This window comes from Xiphophorus hellerii, chromosome 4, assembly GCF_003331165.1.
Source record: "Xiphophorus hellerii strain 12219 chromosome 4, Xiphophorus_hellerii-4.1, whole genome shotgun sequence".
Lineage (NCBI taxonomy): Eukaryota > Metazoa > Chordata > Actinopteri > Cyprinodontiformes > Poeciliidae > Xiphophorus > Xiphophorus hellerii.
In genome coordinates, this window is record NC_045675.1 from 9,009,369 (window position 1) to 9,028,052 (window position 18,684).

The 18,684-nt window shown below is 39.6% G+C and overlaps 2 protein-coding genes across 2 annotated transcripts in view; one reads left to right on the top strand and one right to left on the bottom strand.

Moving 5' to 3' along the window:
* Positions 1–15,958, top strand: part of garre1 (granule associated Rac and RHOG effector 1) — a 34,190-nt gene extending 18,232 nt beyond the window's left edge. Inside the window, exons 3-14 of the mRNA XM_032561539.1 lie at positions 3,829–4,041; positions 4,657–4,797; positions 5,488–5,583; positions 5,690–5,851; positions 6,757–6,915; positions 8,330–8,427; positions 9,136–9,261; positions 9,338–10,413; positions 11,850–12,015; positions 13,467–13,604; positions 13,798–13,873; positions 13,976–15,958. Coding sequence (XP_032417430.1) covers positions 3,829–4,041; positions 4,657–4,797; positions 5,488–5,583; positions 5,690–5,851; positions 6,757–6,915; positions 8,330–8,427; positions 9,136–9,261; positions 9,338–10,413; positions 11,850–12,015; positions 13,467–13,604; positions 13,798–13,873; positions 13,976–14,314 — 2,790 coding nt within the window. The 3' untranslated portion in view covers positions 14,315–15,958. The remainder of the gene's footprint in view (positions 1–3,828; positions 4,042–4,656; positions 4,798–5,487; positions 5,584–5,689; positions 5,852–6,756; positions 6,916–8,329; positions 8,428–9,135; positions 9,262–9,337; positions 10,414–11,849; positions 12,016–13,466; positions 13,605–13,797; positions 13,874–13,975) is intronic.
* Positions 15,959–16,027: 69 nt separating this feature from the next.
* On the bottom strand, positions 16,028–18,144 carry ss18l2 (ss18, like 2). The gene is made up of 4 exons (XM_032561541.1): positions 17,957–18,144; positions 17,742–17,818; positions 16,265–16,349; positions 16,028–16,185 (listed from the first exon to the last, which is right to left on the bottom strand). Exons 1-4 carry the CDS (start codon positions 18,023–18,025, stop codon positions 16,129–16,131), a joined length of 288 nt encoding a protein of 95 aa, XP_032417432.1. The 5' UTR covers positions 18,026–18,144; the 3' UTR covers positions 16,028–16,128.
* Between the last annotated feature and the right edge of the window lie 540 nt (positions 18,145–18,684).

An 18,684-nucleotide genomic window follows, 5' to 3' on the forward strand; every position in this document is an offset into this window, starting at 1 on the left:
TGCATACAGAAACAACAAGGGTCCCAAAACAGAACCTTGAGGGACACCTTATTGTGATGGACTTGATCAAGACCTGCAGATAAGGATCTGTGTGATTGCATTGATAGTTTCTAATACACAGACCCAGTACCTCAGCCTATCAGATCAGAGCAGCAGTTAACAACGCTTTTCTAATCTCTGCAATAAATAGTAATTTGAAGATGGGTCTAAAGCTGCTAACATGAAATAAGAGCCGAAAAGGCAACAAAAAGCACAGCAGGACTGTTTACATTGACCAACTAAGGTAGAGCCTTTTTATTTCCTCCCCCAACAAATCAGACGGCAGTCAAAACCCCCCAAGCAAACATCTGGTTATTATAAAACTTCCTATCAGCAATCTGGATCTCAGGAACATTACCCCCTTAAATTTGGTGTTCTGATAGTGCAGGTGTGCTCAGAAAATGGAAGTCTTAAAGTGTTGGATTTATGAGTGGCCTTGTTTGGTTGCAGTAGGGGCCAACAGCGGCTTGGCTCTGCTGCACTCCTTATTTCTCATATTTTCCATGACTGTAAGATACTGCACAGCCAATAACATGTGTTATCCATTATCTGTGCTGAGGCCATGTCCTCATTTTTTTTCTACTTGCTCGGTTATTGTAGGCTTTCACACTAGTTTTTGATCTGAGAGTGTGTGTTTGTGTATTTTTATCCTATTTTTATCTTATTTAGGATATGTTGGACTGTCTCATTGTCTTGAGTATGTCCTCTGGTGTATATATATATATATATATATATACACACACAGTTCAGATTGATTTTCAACATTGTTGCTGGTTTTTTTTATTTAAGGATCCTTCTATGTTTTGGGCAATCCTGTAAAATCTAAATCAATCGCTGCCAACATTTATTATCCTCAGAGGATAAAATATAGAATCTTTTCAGTTCATGATGTGATCAAGTGCCATCTTCTGGCCAAAGATATATTTTTAACATTTTTAAATGCTTAAAGCATAGAAATTCATGCAAGTAAGCTTGTACATGTTTCAAAACATTATGTTGTTCTATGTTGGTATGCCTCACCATTTGTTACTTCAGATATTTTTTTTTGTTTTGTTTATGGCCTGACAATTTCCCGTAGAAATGATGGCTGATCAACCACTGAAATACTCTTGTTGGGATAAAGACAAAGCAAATGAGGCAGCGAATTCCACCGTCTGTAATGGATCCATAAGCGTGTTTTGTTACGATAACAATGAAACTTCCAACATGTGGAATTTTACTCCTCCCCTTATTTACACGGCACAGTGGTTCCCATGAAGTGTGGTGCTGAGGACCAAAAGTGGCTGTGTCCTGTTGTTTCTGCCCGCTGTCAGAACGCGACAGCATATTTCCGTCCTCACAACTCAGCAAATCTCTTGAGATATTTTCAGCAAGTACCTGAAAAAAGAAAACCCTGTGACCATGGTGGGCCCTGTGGTGTCCTGTTTCTCTCCCACTAACCAGCAAACAAGGCAGAACTATTCTCTCCGCACACGAACGCGCAATTTGGGATTGGTAATAGCAGGATGATATAAAGCTAAAATTGAAAAAAGGAACTGTGAAGAGCACTGTGGGGAATTTTTAATGACACTGAAAAAGGCAGACAAGCTCAGTGAAAAACAACAGATCATCTTTCTTGCTTTAAAAATCTAAAAAAATATATTCCATTCTGATGATTTGTGTGTTTTGCAGCTCGTGGTTGATCTCAAAGCTAAGTACAAAGACAGTCTTTTTGTCCAGGAAACCTTTATTCTGAAAGCGTGTGTTTTAACTTGACCACATGGTCATGGCCTCAGATTGAAGGGGCTTTCCCAAAACCTTTGCCCCAGAGAAAAACATCCTAATGTCTTGCAGAAGTATTCACTCTTCTCAGTTTGTCACTTTACAACCACAAACTTCAATGTGCTTTATTGGGATTTACTGTACACCTCAACAAAAATTATATATACCTCACAAAAATGATTGCGAACTGGAAGGAAATGCATAGATGGTTTTTCATATTTGTTCAGTTCCAAATACAAAAATGTGGGGTGCTTTTCTGTTCAGCCCACCTGAGACAGTACTTGGTAGAGCTGTCTCTTCCAGCTTTGTAAACTTGGATGCTAACATTTTTACTCACTCTTTGCAAAATACCTCAATCTGAGTCAAATTAGACGAGGAGTATCTTTTCTGACTTTTTAAGTCAGAAAATAGTTCATTGTGAACTCTTTTGTTGTAGTTCTGGCTGATGCATTGTAGTTGATATGTTACAAGCTGTACTTTTGTCCCAGTCTTGATTTTATTTTATTTTTATTTTTTTTGCTTCGCACACCAACAGCTTCCCTGACCCTGGTGATGAAAATCATCCCTTACGTTTCCTATAAACATGATTTCTTATGGGTTTCTTCCAATGATGGCTTTCTTGTTGGAGCTCTTTTATAACTGTTAGATTTCTAAAGTGCAAAATTTGTAAATTTGCATCCCACCTGAACTCCCCCAGCTCCTCCAGATTTACCATACCTCATGATCCTGGTAGGTTTGCATTTTCATATGATAGACTGAATAGTGTTTGAGATATTTAAAGCTTCTTGCTGCTTCAGACGAGTTAAACTTCTTTCTTCAAGTCCAAGCTGGTGTTCCGATATTGTCGTGATGCTGGTTTTTCACCTGTAGTCTATGAAACCTCTTAGATCTTCATATTTTTATTCAGACTGAAGCAGGCTGAATAAAAGTCCCCATAACACTCTTTAGTTTTTTGGTTGGAAAATATGTTGGAAATTTGTTTGTCTACCATAATATCTTAAACCTTTTGACAAGTTTGCGCTTGTACCGTGATAAATCGTAAAGACAAGAGGTACGAAAACTTTTGCCAGGCATTGTATGGTAAGACAGTAAAAAAGCATCACTATCTCCTAAATAAACTTGAACTGATTAGTTTGTAAAAGGAAGACATGCTTCTGAATGATTCATAATCTTATCATTAAACAGATTAGCCACATGACAGTCTGCTGACAGTCATGTGGCTACAAATGTAGGCAAATGTGAGAGGTGATTCAGCAGTTTAATGGTGCCAAACTGCTGCAACACATTTCTAAATGTTACAAAAAGCAATCGGCTCACTATTGAGAATAAAAAACAGCTGTAGCCAAACTGTAAAACTAAAACTGTTATTTACAATTATTGTCATATTCCATGAGTTACTAAATGGTCGGAAATAAGGCTGAGTTATTAATAGAATTACTTGTGATGTGTTAATTGTTGAAATAGTCGTGAATTAATTTAGAAATAGATTAGCTGGAGTGTACAGACTCTAAAACTATACAAAATATACATCTTGCATTTAAGAAAATTTCATTGTGTAAAATGTTCTACCAAAAACTCCTTGAATGGAATAGTTTTAGCTTCACTTGTTTTTTTTTTTAATTATTTAATTAGTTCATTAATTGGTTAATAAAAAAAATTTATCAGTAGATCAACCCTACACTGTATTGATGATCAGGCGTTGTTGCATTTTAGGCAATAAAATATTTATTTTGTTATTTAAAAAATGAGTTGAATTTGCATCTGTAAGCTTAAGTGGTTAAATGGAAAAATTTGCAGAATATGCCAATTTTTCTTATCTGTTTACTTGCCAGAATATCCAATAGAATAATCAATTACCAAAGTAATCGTTAGTCGCAGGCCTGGTCTTTGGCTTCCCAACCATTCACTCTACTTAACAATTCTCCCAGTGATGTCCATGTTGTTGAATTTCAACAGCCCTGCCTGATTTTGTTAAATAGATTTTCCTGGTGATGTGCTGTAACAGAAATAGCTTCTGTGTCTGTCCAGGTGCTGGGTCGGTGCTTCGTCACAGTGATGCAGGTCCATTTCCAGTTTCTTTCACAAGCGTTGCAAAAGGTCCAGCCTGTGGCCCAGAACTGCCTGGCAGAGGCTCTTGCACAGGCTCAAGAGCGCTGCGTCAACTCCCGTTCCCAAAACTCCGACCTCGGGCCTCTAACGGAGCTGGAAGAAGCCTCTCGCTCATGGAAAGGTGCAGCTGAGGTATGCAGCCACTAGCCCCAGGAGTTTTTCCACGTCTGGACTGGGAAAAAAATATTGAGTTTGTCAGTGTGAGGTGAAAATTCAGCTTGTTATACATTCCTGATAAATGCTAACCTTGTGATTTCCAGCCACAATTTCCTATTTTCTATTTCCTGGGCTGCAGTGTGTGTGTGTGAACCTGTATTGCTTTGACTGCGCCCCTCTAATTCCAACCCGTGTAAGGGAGCCTGTTCTGTAAAAGGACCCAACTAATCCTCAGGCTAATCAGTCTATATGGCTCCCTTTTGGGTGTTGTATACAGAGAGGCAACGAGGAGAGTAGTAGGTTAATTGATTTGTTAAACCCTGGCATGCAAAGTGCTGGCCCTAGAGGAAACAAGAGCTGCATATAGAGTGACAGTATATAAGCTAAAACCATTTTCTTTTTAAATTACTCTAAAAAAATATTCTGCCTGTTTTTTATTGTTGTATCTGACAAGATTTAAACAGTGTTATAAGGCAATTTATACTGAACTGAAAAAAATATTTAATGATGTTCAAATTGACAATTAAACATACTTGAGCTCTTTTTTTTTCTCTAGTGAGTTTGTTGAGCTGTTTGCTGTTATGTCTTCAGGTCACAGCGAGGCTGAGAGAACGGGGCCGGGATGGCTGCCTGGCTGGCCTCCAGGTTCAGCAGCTTTTCTGCTCCAACAACACCACCATCCCCGAACACCAGCTGAAGGAGCTCAACATGAAGATTGACAGCGCATTACAAGTATGCTTTCAACATGTTCATCAAACCTAGCCTTACTTTTTAAAACTGCTGTTGTTAAACTGGCACATCATCCAAAAGTTCATTTATTTCAGTAAGAATGTGAAAATTGTGTTGTATTGACCTTTACACACAGAGTAATGTATTCCAAATATTTTTTTTGTTTAAATGATTCTTAGCTTCAATTGGAAAAACAAAATTTTTCTTAGAGTTAATTTTGAGTTTCTGTGAAACTCAAAATTCTGTGAAACTCAAAATTAAGTTTTACAGAAAATGCAAATATTGTATAAGAGTAGTAAGGAATTTTTAAAAAATTAATGGTAGCCTCTCAAGGCAGCAGTTATCCATCGTAGTTTTTTACTTTTTTGCACCACATTTTTTTTACTTCCGCTTAACTTTCCATGTAGACGCTTGGTTATAGCACAGTTTGGACTGCAGTGTTTACTCCCAATGGCCGTAATGATTTTATGAAAAAATACTTTCATGTCTTTTGTTGTAATATTCAAATCTTTTGACAAGTAACAGTCATAAATACACAGTGATATAAATCCCAAAGAAGAAATTAATCTGTATTTTAAATAGTATCACTTATTGAATTGAATTACGGAAAGAAATAATCTCATACGTTTTCTAAGTTATTTGCTAAAAGTATTGCTGTATTTACTCTGCTACTTGTGTTTCCTGTCCATAAAGGCTTACAAAGCAGCTTTAGAAAGCCTGGGTCATAGTGAATATGCACTGAAGGCAGGTTTTCATTTCAACCCCAAAGCTGTGGAGGCAGCCTTACAGGTGGGTTCAGTTTTTGCGAACGTATAGTTTTAATAAAGCGTTTGAAGATATGGGTTCAGGTTTGAATGTGGAGTTCTGTTAACATGTTTGGGTTGTTTTTATGAAGGGCTGTTGCAGTGAGGCTGAGGCTCAGCAGGCAGGCAGGAGGCAGACCACCTCCCAGCCCATCCAGTGTGAACTTCCCACCATCCCTGTGCAGATTGGTTCTCACTTCCTTAAAGGGGTCTCCTTCAACGAATCAGCGGCGGAGAACCTCAAACTTAAAACGGTTTGTAAAATCTAAAATAGGAGTTTGACCTTTAAAAAGTAGGTTGTGCCTCTTTGTCACAGTCAACTATTTTTAGTTTTATGTGTCAATCTAGGTTTTAAGGAATGTTGTTTTCTGTGTTTAACAATGCACTTTCTATAGAGGTTCTCAAAGTTGTTATAACACATACCACCTCAGGAAAAAAAATCTTGGTGATAGTTGTGGCCAAAAACAAAGATTATTCACACTTTTGACAATGTATATGTTATTAAATACTAAAGACATAGTACTATACAGCCTCCTTTTGTTTTCATGTAGACACAGTATTTTTTTCACTATAGAAAATTAAAAGTATTCCTGCTACAAAAATGATAGCTACAATGAAGCTAACATTTCAAGTAATAATGCTTGTGTTTTTTTCTGCAGTGTCATAACAGCATTAGGCTGCTCCTTTAGTTCACACAATAACATATTTTCATCCAACAGAAATATTTCTAAACACTTCAGTTTTTCTTTAGAAGTTAGGGAATAATATACTGTCCTTTCAGCCTGCTGACTGGAAGTGCACAGCAACAGAGTATTTTGAAACATCTCTATAAAGGCTAATGAACTGATTCCTATTAGGTTTTTACTAAGCCTGGTCACTGATAATATTAGTAAGTAGATCTCAAACTTGGAGCTGGAATATCATTGTATAAATATAGTCATTCACATATCTAACTTTGGACTTCTGATCACCGCAAGAGGAACCTTTCATTCATATTTACCAAACAAATACCACATTTTTTTTAAGTTCTGCTAAAAGCAGACAAAGTGCCACAGTTTAAGAATTTCTCTAGTTGATTTTTTTATTACCATCTCTGGTGTACCATCATCAGAAGTTCAAAGCAGACATTAGTTGACATTAATCCATGTTTTGTCTGCAGCACACAATGCTTCAGCTCATTAAAGAGCTGCTGGGACAGAACGGAATGACCCCCAGGGACGAGTCTCCAGTCACAGAAGTCCTCAATCAGGTTTGCCCATCCAGTTGGAGGGGAGCCTGTAAGACGGCTGTCCAGCTGCTGTTTGCCCAAGCTGGTCTGGTGAGAAGCAAACATTTCTCATGCATTTCATGTTGCCTTTTAAGTCTCTGCTGTATTGTTCTCATGTGGAAAGTAAATGGGACGAATGTTTATTTTGAACAGGTCTCTGCAAATAGTTGCTGAATCCTTGTCTTTTTTTCTACGAGCTTTCCATCTTGCTCTTTGTTTTAATTTAAATTAATATCAGGTCTCTGTAATGGCTTAGTGATGTAAACAAACACCAGAGACACATATAAGACAGAAAGAATTCCTTTATCATCTGAATGCAGGATAGGCTTGCCTGGACGGGTCTGCAAACAAAGCTTCTTTGCCCTTTGTCTTTTACCTTTTACTGTTAAAATACGTAGTCGAAATGAAGCTGGGTCATCATTGTGTTTATGTTAGACCACACAGGAAAAAAGCAGAGTGTTCCCATCAAGCCCTCCCACCTCAGTTAGAACTGTAAAACAGTTCTTAGATGATGAATGAGTGTCTTGCATTAGCCCCTAACCGGAGGCTATCGTCTCTAAGCTGAAAATAGACTACACCACTGCATGCATGGACAAACACACACACACATAAAATACAGTCCCTGTTTTTTATAAAATGCCTGCATTTACTCATATACTTGTCAGTCCGTGCAGAGTAGTAGAGCTCCTTTTTTTTGTTTTAACACTGTATTCCTTGAAACTTTTTACTCTTTTTTTTGATATATGAATATCTACGTATTACGTTGTTCAAAAAGTATATGAAGTTAAATATAAATGGATGGATAAAACATAATAATAATGCATTTTATTTGTATAGAGCTTTTCTAAGTACTCAAAGATGCTTTACAGGAGTACAACAATGTAGAATCCAACAATGGAACATAACAGAAAAACGCACAAAAAGGGCAGATTTGACATTAAAACCAAATTTAACACGTCCTATAATCTTCTGGATACAATATATATTCCCCTCCCTCTTTGTGATCTTGGATTTAAGACATGTCATACTGACATTTGTTTATCTGTGTGGCTCTTTTTGGTAACAAAAAAAAAAGAAAAACTCCAAGTGGGTTTTTTAAGGATACACCTGCTCTGACAAAAACAATGGAGTCATTTCCTGTAATCCAGGAAATGGACTCCTCCCTACTTCCCTCCCTCTCTGTGACCCAGCTTACATAGGTTTCGAGGAGCCAAGGCCACTCTCAGAGAACTTGTGGACAGACTTGCTCACACTAGCAGGAAGACATGCCGCTTTGGCGCTGTCTGATTAAAAAGCATTTGGCTTCCTCACCTTGACCTGCCTGTCGCTGCTTGCGGGTGAACGAATGCCGGACAAATCTAAAACAGGTTATATGCTGTCCAGCTACTGCATAGTTAAGAGAAGTTGTTTTCATTTGCACACTGTTAGAAGCTGATTGAGGTGTTTTGTTTTTCTGCCTCAACAGGTGGTTGTTGATACGGCTCAGATAGAGAATAAGGAGGCCTACGCTCCCCACATCGCTCTGGAGGGATCCAAGGTGGTGGTCCAGGTTCCTTCAACATGGTGGGTCTACCAACACATTTTTCTAAAACGTTAGATTAAGACAGTGTTGATTAAAAACCACAGCAGTTGAGATCTTTAATATACATTTGGCTAAGAACACAATATTTATATGTCGTATCTATCCAAAAATGGTTTCTTTTGGGTTTGGATTAATTTAATGTCACTTTGAAATAGTTTTTCAGTGTCTGCTTATGGTCATCTGTGGGGAAGAAGGGACTGAAGCAGTATCAGTCAAAAGTATAAACATAATGTAATAGAAAATACTGCATTCATCTTTAAACAACCAGGTTTATTACTTTCTCCTGCTAAATCTGCTTTTAATAAATTTACTAAACGTGGCTAAATACAGGAAGCATTTTCAAGATAGAGTGACCTCAGTCCTGTTTTTGTTTCTTCAGAATAGACCGAATGTTTTTTCTTTATCTTTTTTTTTGTAAAAAAGTACTGCGGCTTAGTTTATTGTTAAGAAGGAAAAAACAAATTTTTTGGCTTGCAGGTTTTTATAACTTGACAAATTTTGTCCATGTGACAAAAAGTTTGGACGCTCCTTGGCTAAAGTCTTTTATCGTCAGTGATGGACACAAAGACGTAACTAAACATTGGCCAACACTGTTTGTTTCAGATAAGAACTGACCCCATGAGAAACAAAATTTGTGCAGTACTGTCTTGGATATCATGTTGAGTTAACATCATCTTGTTTCTGCTCAGGTGTCTGAAGGAGGACCCGGCCACTATGTCCCTGCTCCAGCGAAGCCTGGATCCAGAGAAGACCCTCGGACTGGTAGATGTACTTTACACAGCCGTGTTTGACATCACCAGATGGAAAGAGAGAAAGTAAGAGGATGTTGAACCAAGAGTTATTTTTCTTTCTTCTCATTTGTTGATAACACTTTGTGTTTCTCTGTAAAAGGGAGCAGGCCTTGCCGACCATTCAGATCCAGCTGCAGCGTGAAAGCCCAGAATACAGTTGCCAGGCGGACATGCCTACGGGTACCAGCTCCAAAACCTCCAGTGGTTTGCCAAAAACGATATCTAAACTGACTTCCAAATTTGCCAAGAAGGTCTCATCTAGCTCCAACAGCGGAGGCAGCTATTCCATCCCCAGCACTCCATCCCGCAGCATGCTTTCGACCAGTAGCTCCGACGACAAGGCCAAAGGCCTCGGGCACAACGACGGGAGGATACAGAGTATTCTACAGATGGGTGGCTTGTCCAGCATGCCTGACACCACTCAGCAAAACCTAATGGCTAATGGCTCGGTATCTGATGACCAGGGGAAGAACCTTCCCACTGACCAAGAGATGCAAGATGTCATCGACTTTCTCTCAGGATTCAACATGGGCAAATCCCAGCAGGCGTCACCCCTGGTGAAGAGGAGGAACTCTGTGGCCTCTGCTAACCCTGCGGAGCTGAAGCCTCCTAGTGGCCATCCACCAGCTTCCCAGTCCATTTCCTACACTGCTCTACAGACGCCGTCTAACTCCCTAACTCAGCCACCTCCGTTGGTGCAGAAGCAACAGACTCAGCCTCAAACCCAGCCACCCCCATCACAGCAGCAGCAGCCTCCTCCGCCTCAGCAGCCCTCCCCTCCTGCCCTGCAGTACTACCAGCACCTCCTGCAGCCCATCACCCAGCAGCAGGCTCCTCCTTCCCAGCTGCCGCCCCAGCAGACCCCACCACAGGTTCTACCACAGCACAGGGTGGCAAACAAGTGGCTTGGCACCTCAGGGCAACAGCCTGCAGGACAAGCCCCCCCAGCAGGACTGTCCCCCTTAGGTCCCATCAGCCAGTGGGGGTCCCCAGGGCTGCCTGACCTGAGTTCAGACCTGTACAGTCTGGGCCTGGACAGCACCTACATGGAGACAGTTATCTCAGCCATGCTGGGTCAGAAGCCACAGGGGCCCCGCAACAATACTTGGCCCAACAGGGACCAGAGTGAGGGGATGTTTGGAGTCCTGGGAGACACGATGCCCTTTGACCCAGCAGGTAAGGCCACGAGTTACCATCTACCGTCTGGAAGTTTGAGCATCACAAAAGGTTATGCAGGTTTTACATTTAGCATGTTTTTGCATTACCATTTTGGTCTCTACTGCTTATGAAAACAACCAAAGCTCTTAAAGAAAAAAAAAACACCTAACTGGTTTTTCGCAATAACTTAATGGTTTTTGGTATCTGGAAAACAAGCAGTTTAAAAAACCTCCGAATGCAATGTCACAAATCAGCAAGCTCTGCCCTTCACCTAGCAACCCAAGCAGAGCCTGGCTCGTTGCCTAGCAACCCAAGCAAAGCCCAGCCCTTCACCTAACAAGCCTGGCCTGACAGTTGTACAGGAAACAGTCATGACGTCCGTCCACCAGGAGTGTAAACTCCAAAATGTCTGTGCTAATCAGAGTGATTCCATGTTTAGTGGAAAGTCTAGTGGAAGGAGAAAGTATGGCAGAAAAAAGCTGCACAATCAACAAGAATAACCGCAGCCTTGATTGAAATGACATTGAAATAAGAGTGTGACTGCAAAAGTTTCTACACTTTGTCCTTCCACTTAGCTTTCCATTAATTGGTCTGTATACCACAGTAATAAGGGATATTATCAAGTCTTTTATGAATAGTTCACCTTGAAATAAATAAAAAGTGAGTATTGATTCAGCTGTCTTCAGTTGACTGCTTTATGTTGCTCTAAATCACAAACATGTCCATATTTGGACTTTTCAACTAGAAAAAAAACATAGCTTTTGGTTCAGGCTTTGTTATTGAACCAACTCACTCTTGATGCTAACATCACTCCAGAGGACAAAGCCTGTTGATTGTGGCATAAAGATGCAGACAAATGAAATGTTTGGGGTCTGTTGCACCAGGAGAACAATGTTCAGAAGGTTTGTGGTCGCCTTGAGCTGAAACTCTTGAATGCTTGCTCTGGGTGTTTTACTAATCAGCTTAAAAAGTTTATCATCTGAAGTCTTTCTTGGCTCATAAAAGAATATTAGTTTGCAGAGATCCAATTACATAAACAAAACAGGACAGGCAGACAGGAGAACATTGGGAACAAAAGGCGAGATAATCACAAACAAAAGCTGTTTAAAGCCATTTAGTAACCATGTCGTATGTAATTATGCACCATCCTAATTTGAATAATCTAGCCAAGCAACTGCCTCATCTGGATGAGATGATAAATTGAGGTTATGTGCTGAGGTGGGCTTGTCAGTTTCTATTTACAGCGCAGCAGACTCTTTTGATTGCAGTCGAAGCCTACTGTGCAGAGTTGACTTATGGCTATTGTGATTTTTCTGCCATCGTAGACAGTCTGGCTTAAATGGATTGAGCTCCGGGGTATGAAAGAGAAAAGCTGAGGGCGTCAGAAACTCTCATGTGTGTATTCCCCACACACACACCCACCGTCCTCTCTCTCTCTCTCTCCCTCCATGCAGTTGGCTCTGACCCAGAGTTTGCACGTTACGTTGCCGGCGTCAGTCAAGCCATGCAGCAGAAAAGGCAGGTGCAGCACATCCGTCGCCCCAGCAACACGCGCAGCAACTGGCCGATGCCTGATGAGCAACACAGAACCTGGTCCCACCCAGAGTACTTCAGTGAGGGGTATGAATCTACAAAGCACGTCTGCCATATTATTGACTTTCTGCTGGGGAAAAATTATAAAAACTTAAAGAGGAGCAGCAAAAGCAATTGAGTTGGGCAGCAGATGGTGTCATCCAAGACATGTTACTGTGAAATATTGTCTCAGCCTGGACATCATAAGACTGTAATACAGCAACAGTCTTCAGTCAGAGGCCTCTTCAGATTCATTGCAGGACTGACTGCTACCACAGCATTGCCATTCACAATGACCGTTTGAAGATACTTGGTTGATATTTGTTACAAAAACATTTAATTACCTTTTGGGATAAATGAAATATTTTTAAATGAAACTAAATTTCAAAACTATTTAAATTCCATCATTCTATAGTGAGAAAAATGATTAGGAAACATTTAAAACAGCTGCCAGTCCTCCCAGGAGTAAATGTCTCAGCAAATTTATCCTGAGCTCTGACTATGATGCTCATGGAAATTGCTAAAAAAAACAAAAAACAATTAGTTTCTACTGTCACCGCTCAGTAGGTTAAAATATTAAAACTCATAATGTTGCAAATTTACAACTGAATGAGCTGCAAAGCCTTTGGATTAAAACCTGTTAAACAGATATGAGCTTTGCATTATGGGATGTTTGGCCATAATGCAAAGCGCCGTGGTAATGAAAACCAAGAAGCACCTCATGCGGCGAAGTGGTGATGATGTGGGGACTTTGTAGAGTCAAATGTAAGGCCGTCAGTCCAATAGCTGAACATCAAACACAACAGCAAATCTGCAGCAGTGTCCTCTTTTCCCTCCTTTCTTGATCATGCATCCATTTCTTTCTTGTGTTTTTCCATCCGTCCGTTAGAAAATAGGTTTGAATGACTGAGAAGAAAATGGAGTCTGTAGAAATGCAGAATTTTTTACATGAAAGCCTTAATTGATTAAAAATGGATGGAAACAAGTCAGAATATTGACTCTGTGTGATTTAAATCTCAATTCACTGATAAGAAATCAAGAGAGAAATGTAAATACTGCTATAAATGTACAACACCAAGACTCATAAACATTTAGGTGCAATGCAGGTCATGCTTCTGTACACAGCGTTACAGCACTGAAGCAGATGGAGTTATTTAAACCAGCGGTCCATTATCGTTCACAGTAATGTTTGTCAGTGTTTTTAATTAAATTCCTAATACAACTGACACCATGAGGCATTTGCCACATTAATCGTGGTTGTTGTCGTTTAATTCCACCTACAAGTGTGAGACGCCATCCTGCTTACACACTAATCCAGGAAAACAACTTAGAGTTAAATAACCGCTCTGTTGTCTTTTACAGAAACTCATGCAGGAACGTCATTTATTAAATGATTGCATGACTCTTAAATATCTTTAACTTGGTTGTAGCAGGTCCTGTGTATCAAAGCTCCAAGTTATTATAAGAGCGTAATGAAAACACTGCGGCTGCTTTCTCAGGGAGGCCGTAAACAGCAGCTGGTCAGCCAATCAGGGAGATTCGGCCAGCTCCAGTGACGAGACTTCATCAGCCAATGGGGACAGCCTGTTCTCCATGTTTTCCGGGCCGGACCTCGTAGCAGCGGTTAAACAAAGGAGGTGAGATTTTCACTGACAAAGAGACATAAAGCTCATAAGTAATACCGTCTCATGTGTCGGTCATATGTTGGATAAAACATTGTTCATCTCTGTGAGATGAGAATGGACAAACTGAACGTTACAAGATGAAAATTATGAATTTGAATGAAAAATCAATTTAATTTGTGATGTCTTCTCCTTCGTCCTTATTTAGGAAACACAGCTGTGGTGAGCCAGAGGTGTGCACTCTGTCTTCACCTCCTCTCCATCACATTGGTGATGATAACCAGGTAACAAGCCGAGCATTTTTCTATTTCCAGTTTGAAAGTGACAAAAACCTTCATCCTGACCTCTCTTCTCATATCGTGACTCATTTGCACTCTGCCCCGCAGGACAGCAAAACTAAAACCTGGCCCCCGAAAGCGCCGTGGCAGCACGCCACCCACACCCACACCATGCCCAATCCCAGCTCTTCCTTGTACCAGATGAACCTGCCTCCTTCCTCCCAGTGGAGCGACTCCATGCATATGCTGCAGTCGCCCGTGTGGTCGACCGCCAGCGACTGCTCCGCCTCCACTGGGATCTCCTCTGGTTTTCCCTTCACCCAACAGCAGCAACAACAGCAGCAACAGCAGCAGCAGCAGCAGCAACAACCCAAACCCATGACCAAGGGCTTCAAATCCTTCCCCCTCAAACACGAGCATCGGCCCTCCTACCTTCACCAGTACTGATCGAACGAGTCCAAAGTAACGTGCCGCTGAGGATCTGCAGCTCCAGTCATTACACTCCACACCCACTGAATTGGAAGATTTGTAAGCCTCAGAGGCGACGTTAAGTACACACACTGGCTCAACATTTTTGTATTTATATTTTTCCATGTCAAACATCTCCATATTAAAAGAAAAGAAAGACGTATTTTGATGTTTTCTGAACTGCCATCTTTTAAACTTTGAACGGTGCATGTGTCATTCTGGCAGCAGTTAGTCTAGTGGTTGTTTCTCTGTCCTCAGACAAGAGCTGGAGACGTGCACGGCCGTCACCCACTTGCTTCTGCAGCTGCGTGTGTGTATGTGTGTGCGTGTGTGTGCGTGCGTGAGAGACTAGAGGGGAGAGGATTACGAGAGGACAAGGGCTTGGAATGCTCTCATTTCTGCCCATAATAAGTATACTGTGTCTACATAGCTGTAACTGCCAAATCTCATGCAAGATGACTCAGAGTACAGCTAGCATCTTACTGTTTCATAGCTTGTAAAATACTGAAGTTGAAATATAAATATTTAGTTCTTTTTATCAAGAGGCTTTGAGCAGGCTCAGCATAAATAAAGTAAGCCACTGCAGAGGTGGAATTTGAGAGAAATATACTACTTTTACATCAACTGACCAGAGTTCAGAGTTATAGCTGTATCTATGTGCCATGTTGGTATTGATAGCACTTGCAGATTATTTTCCAACCAAAGCGTTGTTCAGAGGACGAATGGTGCTGAGGAGACCTGCTTATTGACGAACATGAAGTTTATTTCCTCCTCTCTAATTGGCGTCTTTTTTTTTTCTCCTTTTGCTCAGAAATTTAAAAAAAATAAATAAATAAAACACTAACTCCCACAAACCTAATGTTTTCTTTGAGATATTTTTGTGTACAAGTATCGACAGTATTAATCTTATTTTTGTATTACATGTTATACCATAACTGTATGTTAGTATTTTTGACATTACATGATTATTTTCCACCTCCCTGTATGTGAAAAAGCACATTTCTTTCCTACAGTCAAAACTACACCATTGATCTACAAAGGTTACCAAATATACCATGCTAAACACTAAAACATTGTGTGAAAAGGGGTTTCGTTTTCTTTACAGCCCTTGTTCCCTTGGTTTTATGGCAGTGGGCTGCATTTAAAGGCCCAGAATGTTCTTTTTGTGATGTTTGCGGATGCCAATGTTGCCTGTATTTATGAAATGACACCATGTTTTCAGATAACTAACATACTTAACATGTTTACAGAGAATAGTTTGTTGTATATACATATAAATATATATCTTTTTATAGTTAATGTGCTTTGCACAATCAACATATAGGGTTTGTTGCTTTTTGTCTGTGTTATCTCCCTAACTGTTGCAGCCTTTTTTATTAAAAAGATCCTTACAGACCTTGGACTGTAACTGTTAGCTTCTCAGCTGTGTACAAATGGTTTACTAGTGGCTTCTACAAAAAGATGGAGAAAAATAATAAAAACATGTTACCCTGAAAGACGAGATGAAGGGGGACTGCTTGGCTTATGTTGCTTATTGTTCTTTTGAGCTGGCAACTGATTTTTTTTTTTTCCCCACGGTGTACCAGCAATGCAAAAAACGAATAAAAAATTAGCAATTCGAAATGCAAAGCGTTGTTCTTTTAGGTTAAAAGTCAGCCAGTTATGCCACATTTAAATTCCCACACACCTGGAAACAACTTAAAATGGTATTTATTGTACATATACTGGAATCAATAAAGTACATTTTTATTTCACTATAAAGGTCCTCTGACATGAGAACTGTCCTCCCACAGTCACCGAGTCTCTTCGTGTCCATTAAGAGCAGGTGTTGACGCCTTGCTGGGTGAACACTGGGAACAAGGAGCAGAGTTGCGGATAATAAGCTCTCACTGCTTCACTCTTAATAAGCATTTAGTTTCTTCTCCTTACACTTGTGATGGGTGGAGTGTCATCAGGACTGGCGTCAGCTATGGTCGCCAGATAGACAATGTTGCGGTGCAGGATCTGTTGGTACCTGTTTCACATGCAGAACAAACTAGATTTACTGAAGGGCTATTTTCCTGTTTTTAATAACTACAATCTGCTGCAGCTGAAAATCAGATCTACTTGAAGGGATCAAGCGTAAGCTGATCATTTTATACCTGTTAAATCTTTAATATACGGTTACATTATTTAAAAAACATGAATGTATATATATACAAAGAAAACAGGGTCTGATGTAGAAAACCTTAAAGAGTAATTGTAAGACTTTTTTTTTAGACTAATACAAGGTCTGTCTTGCATGTAGCCTTAAAAATCGTATTTTTATGTCTGCACAAGTAGAGTAAACTGCTTGGAAGTCACATTCTGTATGTTACAGAACCACCAGGCTATAGTACATGCAGGGCTATCCCACTGCGTGTACAAACTCGATTCAACCTTTGGCCTGTCCTAGTTCTAATCTTACATACTTCAAGCTTCAACTGGATTGTTTTACACAAATTGTAAATACTACGGTGCTTTTGAAACTTTAATTCTATTTGTGGACACAGAAAAGCTCATTTTACAGCTTTTGGAGGGTATCAAACCGTCAAACATGGGATCCTTCTTAAAAACGACATCACCTAGATAACCCAAAACTGGACAGAAATATTCTATAATAATAACAGATTATAATAAACACAGTTCTTGATCTGTGAAGAAATGCCAGGTTTTGTCAGTGCCCAGTCTGTGGAATAACAGACTGATTTATAACTACCGTAATCCAAAATAGTTTCATCTTAAGGTGGTCTGATTTTCTCAAAGCCTTACAATTGACCTTGTTTGTTTTAATAAATGTATTACAAATCCTAAACTACGTTTTTCAGAAGCTGAAATAAGTGTAGAATATCCCTGTAGTTTTTAAATAGGACCCCAAGAAAAGTGACATACCGACAAAATCCATAAAAAAAAGTTTTTCAATCACCATCTGTGTTCAATAGAATGTTTGGTTAAAAACAGCGGTGGGTAACAACTAGTTACATTAACTTGAATAACCTTTTGGGTTGGGGTATCCTTTTAGGAGTTTTACTACACTATACGTTTGCAATATTGGTATGAAGTATCGCTACTTTTAACCTATCCACTTTGAGTAAATTTACTGAATGAATAAATATATTTTAAACAAAATACGTAACAGAAACAGTCACACTTTATGTTAAAGTGAGACCTCTTGTTTCTAGACAAGCTTTGTTCGTCTATCTACTGAGCCTGTTGGCACAAAGGTGTAAATGGCAAATCGAGCAGATTTTATATATAACATGCATTAAACATAATCCGTTCAAGTATGTCAGTATTGAACTGGCATAGAGATAAAGTCCAGTGTGAATCAGTGTGGGTCAGAGAGCTTCAGACTCATGAACATCATCAGCAGGCCGTTTTAACGTACTGCACACATTCCACAGCACGTCCTTTCTGCATGTACTCGGTAATGCATCTTATCAGCTGGTCGTTTTCATCCAGTAGCTACAGCAGAAAAAAACACAGCACAGATAAAATAGTCACATTTACTGACCAAAATGTCGCTACATTAGCTATGAATCAGCAGGAAGTTAAAGGCATCCTTGCTGATGCTTCATCAGCTTCGTCAGCGTCGCTTCTTACCCTCTGTATTGTTTCTTGGTTGATTTTTGCCTTCCCTCGGAGCTTCTTAGGGACAAAAACAATCGACATGTCTGAATTGTCCTTGTTTACGTCTGATGGCCGCGCATTTTCTTCCGCACGTCTTCTTCGCCTCCAGAATTAAATGACCGTGTTGCATCCGCAGGATTAGCGCCATCTGCTGGAAGGTTGACGGTCAAACGCAGCCTCTCATTTAAATGGTTCATTTATCAGCGGCGCCCACTAACAAAAGACCTACGAGTCGTATGCGAAAATATATCGTTAAAGCATTTATGCAAGTCAAAATTAATTTATTCAATTTACAAACACATTTCAATTAATCACCATCCAGTTTTTATTTGCAGCAAGCTAAATTTAAAAACAAAGAAAGGATAACACTAGGACAAATCTGAGAGAAATAGATGATCTGTCAGTAAATGTTTCACCCTGAATCATTAAAAAAAATTCCTGACAAATATTAACATCTTAATTCAAAATTAAAAGAAAAATTTGGGAATGGAATATTCCTATGCAGATATGTAAGAACAACATTTTTGTTCAATTGCTAAACAACCCTCACAACATATGTTAAACAATTTCATATTAAAAATTGCTCATATTTTTCAAATGAAGAAGAAAGCAAATGTTTGACAAAGTTATTAAAAGAAAATCTTCCTGGTATGCGCAACCCATGATCCTGCAAGGATAAGCAGGTATAACAGATAGGATTC